General features: G+C 41.1%; 2 protein-coding genes across 2 annotated transcripts; one reads left to right on the top strand and one right to left on the bottom strand.

The window, feature by feature from the left end:
* The first annotated feature begins 959 nt into the window (after window positions 1-959).
* Window positions 960-2,144, top strand: lsm8 (LSM8 homolog, U6 small nuclear RNA associated). The gene is made up of 4 exons (XM_086059643.1): window positions 960-1,179; window positions 1,460-1,500; window positions 1,647-1,774; window positions 1,856-2,144. The coding sequence occupies exons 1-4, from the start codon at window positions 1,149-1,151 to the stop codon at window positions 1,944-1,946; spliced, it is 291 nt and encodes a 96-aa protein (XP_085915769.1). The 5' UTR covers window positions 960-1,148; the 3' UTR covers window positions 1,947-2,144.
* A 179-nt stretch (window positions 2,145-2,323) lies between these two features.
* Window positions 2,324-10,078, bottom strand: tymp (thymidine phosphorylase). Its single transcript, XM_086058670.1, has 10 exons — window positions 9,387-10,078; window positions 8,357-8,480; window positions 7,580-7,782; window positions 7,351-7,449; window positions 6,264-6,393; window positions 6,072-6,190; window positions 5,851-6,013; window positions 2,982-3,209; window positions 2,716-2,856; window positions 2,324-2,632 (listed from the first exon to the last, which is right to left on the bottom strand). The coding sequence occupies exons 2-10, from the start codon at window positions 8,472-8,474 to the stop codon at window positions 2,490-2,492; spliced, it is 1,344 nt and encodes a 447-aa protein (XP_085914796.1). The 5' UTR covers window positions 8,475-8,480; window positions 9,387-10,078; the 3' UTR covers window positions 2,324-2,489.
* Between the last annotated feature and the right edge of the window lie 165 nt (window positions 10,079-10,243).

The following is a 10,243-nucleotide window of genomic DNA, read 5'->3' as shown; positions in this document are numbered from 1 at the left end:
CATTTTTGGAATTTATTGTGTCAATGGTTGAGAAGTATTCATGCTGCATTTGAGGAAGGTGGGAAGTCGGGGAATCGCCGGCCGGTTTATTCTGACGTCACTCGACTATGGCGACCAAAATATCATTTACATGATTATAAACATATTTATCTTTTTATTTATCATAAATTACTTGACGTAACCCAATGTGATTTGGACTGTCTGCGTTAACCAGAACAATAAACAATTTATCGGAATCAGTCATCTTTGTAGTTTACATAGGAGGTTCCACGTGGGACGCTGGGATATGTCCGACTTCCTCAAATGCAGCATCAGTGTCATCACATTGCTACATTCTTCCCCAAAAACTTGTTTCGACGTTCTACTTATTCCCCTCTGACCATTCCAATAAATCCCACATTAACCAAATATCCCTTTTTTATGTCCTGAATTTTTACAAGAAAAAAAAATAACATTAAGAAATATTTTTCACATTTACCTCCTTTCTTGAACATTTTTCTTGACCGAATCATCTGGAGGTAAATATGGTGCAAAAAGTAACTTGTACGCTGGGGGCCCCAATCCCTTCTTGTTTGGGGCCCCTGGGGAAAGTTGCTACGCCACTGAGTATAGTTGTCCATTTTGGTTAAATAATGAACAATAAACTTATGTGGAGGAATTGCCTAATCCTTTTCATTTTAAGAGTGTGATCAAGAGTTGAAAAGTCCAAAAACTCATGCCACCTTTGCTATATGCATTCATTACTGATGAATGCGATTTTTCCCCATACAAAATCGAAAGCTGGTATGCTTGTGACGCATCCGGAAGTGTCGTAAACGCACACGTTTATTGGTTTTATATTTTACAACTACTACTACTACTATGTTTATTGTCCAGTTTCCATTATTATTATCATCATTATTATTATTATATTCAATATTATCATAAAATAATTCCATCGTTTAACGTATCAAGCGCGTGACGGAAGCGGACGTGACGTACTCACCGATCCTTGCCGTTTCTGTTGCTAATGCTTTCTTTGTTGTTGCTATTTCACACAACAGGCTCCACTTTGTCTTGCGCCACTTTTGTTGTTGTCATTCCAGCAGAAGTTCAAGCCTTTTATTGAGCGAGACGGCCGCTGGATCTACGGCGCAGGAAGGAGCAGCATGTCCACTGCGCTGGAGAGCTACATTAACCGTATGCAACCACGAGCTAACTAGCTAGCTTAGCATGCTACTTGTCAATGAATGACATGTAGCGCCTTTTGTTCACTTCTTCTTCTTGTGCTCATTTTAGGAACAAAATATTCGAAATAGCGACTAGTAATCATTATTTCATCATGTTAAAACGTAGCATTTAGCATATTTCTACGCGCGGTGTGGTTGTCACACCTGGAGTCATCACGTCATTATCTTCCTCGTGCGTGCAGGTCACGCGTGTTTTTTGTTTTTTTTAAACCCCTGTTTTTGTCCCTCAGGTACGGTGGCAATTGTGACGTCAGACGGCAGGATGATCGTGGTGAGATCAAAGTTGTTGCATCCCGCCCCTAAAAATATAAATACTTCTATTTATAAGTGTCCATTGGGACACAAGTTAACGATAAACCTTTGCATTAGTGGACGATTGTATTATTATTATGCAAATATGATGTCATGTACGTTTAGGGCACGTTGAAGGGCTTCGACCAGACCATCAACTTGATCCTGGACGAGAGTCACGAGCGCGTGTTCAGCTCGGGTCAGGGCGTGGAGCAAGTGGTTCTGGGACTTTACATCGTCCGGGGAGACAACGTGTACGTCAACGTTTATATCGTGTGCGTGTGTGCGATATCATGACCCAACCCCCCCATCTTACTTTCTTGTTCTTTGGCCAGCGCTGTGATCGGTGAGATTGACGAGGAGACGGACTCCACGCTGGATCTGGGGAACATCCGAGCAGAGCCGCTCAACTCCGTTGTCCACTGATCTTCCAACAACCGCCATGTTGTTTTTTAAGATGCATTTGTATTCCTTTATCCCTTTAAATCTGTAAATAAGTGTTGCGTAGGATTTATTGTGAATCTATAGTACAAATGATTCACATAATACATCAACCTCAAACGTATTTATTTTATGAAATAAATGGTTAATACATATTATGAATAAAGATGAGGGAAAACTGAACTTCTTGCATATTTTTTTATTGGTTCATTTATAGCAATTCGAAATACAAATGACAATGACATTAAAATAAACTTATTTTAATTTAAAAAATCATGAAAATAATTTTATGAACATTTAACAATAACATTTTACTAAATGGTTAATATTATGAATTAGTCCTAAATATAAAAAAAAATGATTAACATACATTTTTAAATCTAATTTGAGCCTTTTTCCCCCCTGAGCTGGCCGATGTGTCCATTTTAAAACACAACCTGTTCTAAGTCATGTTAATGAGTTACCATGGCAACGAGTAGACCCTTAGTGAGGGCAGCACCAAAATAAATCCGGTTATAACGCCGCGCATCAAACTGGAAGCATCACTTCTTGCACCAAACTTTGCTTTTTCCAATCGGCAACCGATCCCAGGACGAGAGCGCTCTGCAGTCGTTCGATCTGGTCTGGACTGGGCGTCGGCTCCTCGTAATGGACTCGCAGCCAGGGAGTGCCTGAAAATAAATCATCCTTAACGTCGACTGAGACTGAAGCCGAAAGTTTCGTGAGTCTGTGAAGGCAACAGACGGAAGCCCACCTTTGGTGATTTTCTGGCCTAGAGAGAGCAGTAGCTCCGCCCCTACACTGTGATTGATAGGCTGTCCGGCCTTGGAACGCCCCGCACCCAACTTATGAAGCACTTCCGCTAAAATCAGACCATCCAGGTCCACCAGCACACCTACAACGCAATCAATAATATTAATAATATGGCAAAAACATTCAATGAATCTATTTTAGGATCAGGCTGTAAAAACAAAAAGAAAACATGTAAAAATTGAAGCTTGGTTGAATTGAAGTTTCTACCGTCATGGCTGGCGGTCAAGTCAAGTTGATGCTTGGCTTTCCTCAGAATCTTGAAGTAATCCGCGTGGGCGCAGCAAAGCGCCCTCGCCGTCTCCTTGGCGACGCCCTGAGCCTCCATCATGGCCTGGAACTTGAGCAGAGCGCCACCGCCAATCACAGCCTGGGAAATCTTACGTGTGCCTTCTGATTGGTCGGCCGCCAGACCCGTCATGACCAGCAGGAGGGCGCCTGAGAGCCAATCGGACGCCGTCTCCGTTAGCAAAAGATTAAAAATTGTAATCGCCTGACACCTAGTAGCTAGTTATCACAAGTTGTCCTCCTAGTGCACCCATTAAACCTACTAGTGCGCCCTCATCCAGAGGTGGCAAATCCAGGTCCAGAAAGTAAATAGCCTGCCACAGTTTGGCTTTAGGTCCTGTTAGAGTAGACAATATTAAGTATTGTACTCTTTGCGTGTTCAATTAACTGAATGGTGAGATTCTGTTGAAGAAGTTCCTTTGCAAAGGTTTTAATTACCAGAAGCTTCTGGTCCACATAAGACAAACCATCCAAGCGATGCTCTGTTCAAATGTGTTCTTCCTCTTGGCTCACATCGTTATTTATTCACAAAAAGGGTTCAGAAAAAGGTCAGCCCACAACACACCTGGTTACAACTGAATACAAGAGAATCCGTTCCCATGGGTATAAATCAGATTAGAAAAAATACAATAATAATAAGCCTGACTCCCTTCCGACACAGCAGAATCCCCGGAACCTCCCTTTAGATTACGAATGAATAGACAGACCCGTTGCTCTTTCTCATGAAAGTAACACAGATAAGAATATAGGTCTATTCATACAGCCATACTGAGTTAACTAAATCTAAAATGGCTAAAATATCATTTAAAACTGAAAAAACAATGTTAATAACTCATCAGTCCCGAGCAGGTAAACGAGCACCATGGGAGCTAGCTAGGGAGCTAGTTAGCTAGCACCTGAGTCGAAAGCCAAACTGTGACAGGGTTTTTACTTTCAGGTGCTAGCTAGCTACCTTCCTAGCTTAGATCCCATGGTGCTCGTTTACCTGCTAGGGAGCTAGCTGTCTAGCTAGCACCAGAAGCTAAAGCCAAACTGTGGCAGGGATCCCTCATCATTTTACTAGCGCACCCTATTTGATGTATTAGTGCAGCTTTGTTGTCCTGCTAGTGCATCCCGTACTCACTGACCTACTAGTGCTCCAATGTAGTGCTACTAGTGCACCTTTGTTGTCCTACCTCCTAGTGTGTTGTTCTACCAAATCAGAGGTGACAAATCCAGGTCCAGAAAGTAAAATCCCTGCCACAGTTTGTCTTTAGCCCCTGATGCTAACTAGCTAGCTCCCTCCCTCCCTAGCAGGTAAACAAGCACTGTTTTTACTTTCAGGGTTTTTACTTTCAGGTGCTAGCTAGTGTTAAGTTATTAACATTGTTTTTCAGTTTCAATTTATATTTTAGCCGTTTTGGATTTAGTTATAGCAGTATGGCTCAATGAATAGAATTGTATTATCTGTCTCACTCTCAGAGAAAGGGCAACGGGTTTGTACATTTGCTATCTTAAAGGGAGTTTTAGTCTGGGGCCGGTCTCTGCCGGTCGGAAGAGGGGAGTCACAGGCTGATTATTATTGTTTTTCTCTAATCTGATTTATATCCATGGGAACAGATTCTCTTGTATTCACTGAGTGGTAAACAAATGTACTGTGGGCTGATGGGAGGAGACTTTTCGTATTCACCGACTTTTCAATAAATAATGATGTGACGGAGAGCCGGACACACAATCTGATGGAACACGGCTTCAGTGTCGTCAGCTTTTGTCATCAGAAGCTTCTGATAATTATTTACCTTTGCAAAGGGACTTCTTCACCAGGATCTCACCATTCAGTTAATTGAACACGCAAAGAGTACAATACTTAATGTTGTCTACTCTAACACTAGCTAGGTCCCTAGCTAGCTCCCATGGTGCTTGTTTACCTGCTAGGGAGCTAGCTAGCTAGCATTAGGGTTTAAAGCCAAACTGTGGCAGGGTTTTTACTTTCAGGTGCTAGCTAGCTAGCTCCCTAGCTAGCTCCCATGGTGCTCGTTTACCTGCTGGGGAACTAGCTAGCTAGCTAGCATCAGGGGCGAAAGCCAAACTGTGGCAGGGATTTTACTTTCTGGACCTGGATTTGCCACCTATGTACCTAATAGTGCGCCCTTGTCGTCCTACTAGTGTACCATTTTCATCTTGCTAGTGTTAAGTTATTAACATTGTTTTTCAGTTTTAATTTATATTTTAGCCGTTTTGGATTTAGTTATAGCAGTATGGCTCAATGAATAGAATTGTATTCTTATCTGTCTCACTCTCAGAAGAAGGGCAACGGGTTTCTTCCATTTGCTATCTTGAAGGGAGTGTAGTCTGGTACCGGTCTCTGTCGGAAGAGGGGAGGCACAGGCTGATTATTGTTTTTCTCTAATCTGATTTATACCTATGGGAACTTGCTGAGGGAGGAGAGAGGGATTTTCTTGTATTCACTGAGTTGTAAACAAATGTACTGTGGGCTGATGGGAGGAGACTTTTCGTATTCACCCACTTTTCAATAAATAATGATGTGCCGGAGTAGAGAGGACACACAATCTGAACAGACCACTGTTTGAGTGAGTTCAAATGTTGTCATCAAAAGCTTTTGATACCTTTGCAAAGGGACTTCTTCACCAGAATCTCACCATTCAGTTAATTGAACACGCAAAGAGTAGAATACTAATTATTGTCTACTCTAACACTAGTTTGCCTAAGTCGTTTAACTACTGTGCTTGTTTTACAAACAAAGACGTGGTAGATACCAATTTTCGTGCACTAGTAGCAAAGGTGTGTTTACCGAGCGTGGTGACGAGCTCCATGAGGTCTTGTTGGCCGCCCCCCTTGAGCAGGTCGAGAGCCTCGATGACTTCCAGACTGTTTCCCACGCTGCGACCAATCACGCCATCCATGCGGCTCAGCACGGCGCCAGTGCGTATGCCCAGCTCGTTGCCCGCCTTCACCTGCAACAGCGCGCCACTGAAGACTAAAGGTAAAATTGAGTTGGACCAATCAGCTTACCAGGAACTGCGCCAGCTCCTTGGCGCTGCCCAAGTCTTTGCAGAGAGCGGCACGGCCGAACTTGACGTCCAGAACCAGCGCCGTCAGCGACTCGGCGCCTTTCTTGGAGATGATGGAGCCTGGCCGAAAGAGAACGACGGCGTCCGGTTATTGCGGATGTTCGGTGGCGGGCGGTTGTGCGCCGGGCGCTACCCGTGATGAGCGGCAGGCTGTCTACGGTGCCGGTGATGTCACGCGTGGCGTAGAGGATGCGGTCGGCGGGAACCAGCGTCTCCGTCTGGCCCACGATGCAACAGCCCACGCTGCTCAGGATGGCTCGCACCTGACAAAAAGTCAAGCGGGAAAAAACTCTCACAAATGTCACAGTTTTGGAAATATTGTCATCGTTTGGACATTTTCACTTGGGGGTGTTCACACTTTTGTTGCCAATTCTTGAGATATTGGTGCCATCTGAATTAGAATTTCTAACACTAATTTGATTGTTTTGGTCTCTGATTTCTTTTCATTGTTAAAATAAATTCAGTTAAAAAGATGTCATTTAAAAAACTTGGTTGCAAAAAAAAAGTGGAAAAATTGCTTATCTGCAATCGCTTAAAAACAACAGTAATCATAAAAAACAATTGTGTAAAAAAAAAAAAGAAATCTGCAAAATCGTCTGTATTTAAAAATTTAGAATTATTTGAAACTTTTCCAACACAGATTTTTTTTTGTAGTATTTTTTTTTCAAAATAAAACCTTAAATTTTAAAGAAAAGGTTAAAAAATAGCAAATTTTTAGCACTATTTGTTTTAGCCTGTTTTTTCACTGTTCAAATAAATTATCCCCAAAAAAGAAAAAGAAAAAGAAGTATGTTTCCTATTTAAGGGTTCAAATGTAAAATTATTTAAAAAATTTAATCACAAACAAATTGAGTGTAAAAATACAAACTAAATATAAGAAATACAATAAATTTGTAATAAAAGAAGAAATTGGACATGTAAAAAGTTTGTCTGGAATTTTTTTTTAATTGAAATTCAGACGCCACTAAAAATATGGAAGTGTATCTGTGCCAATCGCATTTGATTTTTTTCTTAACCATCAAAATAAAATTTTTCACAACCATCACATTTGTTGCAGTAGTTGTTCTTTATAGTTAACATGAATTCAGTGTAAAAATAATTTATACTTCATAATTCAACATCTTAATAAAATAATGCAAGGCTTCCAAACTGCGTAAAAAAAAAAATGTCTCAAAATAATTTTTTAAATGATGAAATTCAGCATGACTCGATGACGTTACCTGCTCAGCCGACTGGTGGACGCTAAAACCGGGAATGGACTCCAATTTGTCCAGTGTTCCTCCGGTGTGGGCCAGGCCCCGCCCACTGATCATGGGTACCTGGCCAGAGAGCATTAAAAAAAATGTATTCTCTCCATTTTGGAATACCGCCGCAACATAAAAAGTGGCAAAGTCCAGCGCTGATCCGAAACCTATTCCCAGCGCTCGGCTTTTTAGTTGCGAGAGTCACCTTGCAGCCGCAGGCGGCGAGCGCGGGCGCCAACGCCAGGCTGACTTTGTCGCCCACACCACCTGTCGAGTGTTTGTCCACCACAAGCCCCGCCCACTCGCCAGGCCATGACATCACTTCCCCCGACAGCATCATCTCTTTTGTCAGCGTCGCCGTCTCGTGAGCGTCCATGCCCTGCTGCCAGATGGCCATCAGCATGGCGCCTGAGGGACGAAGACAAACAGCGATGACTCGGGAATCGGAATCAGAATGGATTGAATCGTAAGCGGCGGAATCGAAATCCAATTGACCCGCATTATTAACTCATTCACTGCCATTGACGGCTATAGACGTCAAAAAAATCTAAAAACTATTTCTATTAGTTTGAAAAAAAAAATCAAACAAGAGTATGAAAACCTAGAAAAAAATTATTGTACATTTAGAACAGATATAAAATTGGTGATTAATCGTGAGTTAACTAGTGAAGTCATGCGATTAATTACAATAAAAACACTCCTAATTTTTTATAATCTTTTCTTTAAAAAAATATATATTGAAATTTTTTTCTAGTTAACGAAAGTGAAAAAAAAAAAAGTTAAACTAATAGAAATAGTTCGAATTAATTTTTGACGTTTATAGGCGTCAATGGCAGTGAATGAGTTAAGAATCCAAATGGAATCAAATTGGAAAAGTGAATGGCATTGCAACGTAAACAATCAGAATCAAATTGAATTGTGATTTACTGGACATTAGCCGGCCTTACAAGTGAAATCAATATTCAAAGGGAACGTTTATCACCTGTTTGGCAGTCCTGGATGCTTCCGCTGGTCAGCGCCTCCACGAAGCTTTTAATGTCGCCGTCATTCAGCTTCCCGCCGTCCCGCTTCTTCTTGATCAGGTCCGGAATGGACAACATGGCTGCCTGGCGTGGACAAAGTTACATAGGCAATCATTAAGATATTTGTCAAAAGAGATGCGAAGAATGTGATGAAAAAAATCGTATTGCTTCATAATTCTAAAAAAAAAAAAAAATTCAGAGGGCGGGGTCAAAATACGGAGAAAAAAACGTGGCACTTTATAAACTCGCGAATTTGCGAGAAGAAAACTCAAAAACGTACGAGAAATACACGTAGCATACTACTCTTTTTTTTCTATTGATGTGTGGAATCTGCTGCTCTCCGTCATTCACTTGCATTTACATATGCTATGCTAGCATCTGATTGGAAAGTGCTAGTCAGCTGATCAGGAAGTGTTGTGGAGGCTGATGTATGTGGATCTCACTCTGCTTCTTCTGTCCTTCATTCCTTTCCTCAGTCTTTCCTTCGGTCTCTTGAGGTCTCCCTAATTTGTTGGAATTGAGATGTTTCTGGGGTTTGGTAAGCCGGTGATGTCTGGTCGGTTTTCTTTGATCCTTCCTCGGGTCTCCTGACAACTTCACGACTCTCGCGGGATTCTGGAGTCTTCGGTTTGGGTGAACGGTACGGGATTTTTAATAGGTTTTAGGTGAATTGATGAGCACACACTCACTCCAATCGGTAAGATTGCCGAATGAACAATACTGAGTTCTCTCTCAGGGAAAAAAAGGAAGTAGCTACATGTATTTTCTCATACATTTTGAGAAAAAACTCGTAAATTTGCGAGTTTAGAAAGTGGCAAACTTGCGATTTTTCTCTCTCGGAATATTGCCCCCGCCCTCTAAAAATATATATATTTATACGTGGCCCTAATACGCCGTCGTATTTATCCCACTAGGCAGCATGAGCAAAAATGACATGAACAATATCATTAAAATATGAAATAAAAACTAAAGAATAACAACAGTACTCACCTGAGGATTATGATTTTTTTCCCCGACTCGACACCAGAGCACAATGTTGATGTGTGAGCGTCGAACCCTGAATTACAAGGTCGGCAGCCAGTCGGCCAATGGCCGCCAGTGGGGAGGGGGCTTGGTCAAGTGTCATGGACTCACAGTTCAGGTTCAACGACTTCTCTCTTCTCACACTTTAGATTTTTAATCACTATCCTCGTTCGCATTCCGTAATTAATAAAATAAAAAAAATAAAAGGAAAAATGATGCCCTGAATATCCCTTTAATGAGTGATTGTGTGGCGCGTAAGCAACGTTTGACCTTGAATGTCCCCTCTTATCTCCAAGCTCATGTTAGCTAAGCTCAGCATCAGATGAAAGCAGTCATTTCTGGTTGTCATTTCTCAATTTTTTTGGGATGAGATACGGCTCAAGATTTTATCCGTTTGATTTAAGACACACTTTGGTCTAAAATGACCACATTCACTTCGATCCTCTCTCCTGTTTTAGGGATCAGAGATAATTATGAGTGTTTCTTGCTGCAGTATCCAATTATCAAGGAAGTGGCCCCTCCTGTGGCCTTTCTAGGTTTAACGCGTGCAATAGCAGAACTCATTTGTTTTACTGAGAGATTATTTCTTTGCTCATTAGAATTCCTTTAAAAAAAAAAAAAATCTGATTAAATTGTTTAAAACAATTTCATTTAGTTGATGATGACTAGTTTTTGGTCAGATTATTATTATTTTTTTTATATTGTGAATCGTCTTTTTTTCTGTCTTTATGCTACTTTGCTTGTGTTAAGATTATTAACATTGTTTTTTTGTTTCGATTTATATTTTAACCGTTTTGGATATTAGTTAGAGCTGTGTAATAATA

This window comes from Leptonotus elevatus, chromosome 17 (assembly GCF_054856555.1).
Source record: "Leptonotus elevatus isolate MCC_2025b chromosome 17, RoL_Lele_1.0, whole genome shotgun sequence".
NCBI lineage: Eukaryota > Metazoa > Chordata > Actinopteri > Syngnathiformes > Syngnathidae > Leptonotus > Leptonotus elevatus.
This window is presented reverse-complemented; position numbering and strand designations above follow the sequence as displayed.

Excerpts from the sequence above, each read along its gene's own strand:
- lsm8 (XM_086059643.1), top strand. The coding sequence starts at position 1,149 with ATGTCCACTGCGCTGGAGAGCTACATTAACC. Across the intron at positions 1,180-1,459 it reads GCTGGAGAGCTACATTAACC|GTACGGTGGCAATTGTGACG; the intron begins GTATGCAACCAC and ends TTTGTCCCTCAG. Across the intron at positions 1,775-1,855 it reads ATCGTCCGGGGAGACAACGT|CGCTGTGATCGGTGAGATTG; the intron begins GTACGTCAACGT and ends TTCTTTGGCCAG.
- tymp (XM_086058670.1), bottom strand. The coding sequence starts at position 8,474 with ATGTTGTCCATTCCGGACCTGATCAAGAAGAAGCGGGACGGCGGGAAG. Across the intron at positions 7,450-7,579 it reads TCGCCGCCTGCGGCTGCAAG|GTACCCATGATCAGTGGGCG; the intron begins GTGACTCTCGCA and ends CTCTCTGGCCAG. Across the intron at positions 2,633-2,715 it reads AGGCCAGAAAATCACCAAAG|GCACTCCCTGGCTGCGAGTC; the intron begins GTGGGCTTCCGT and ends ATTTATTTTCAG.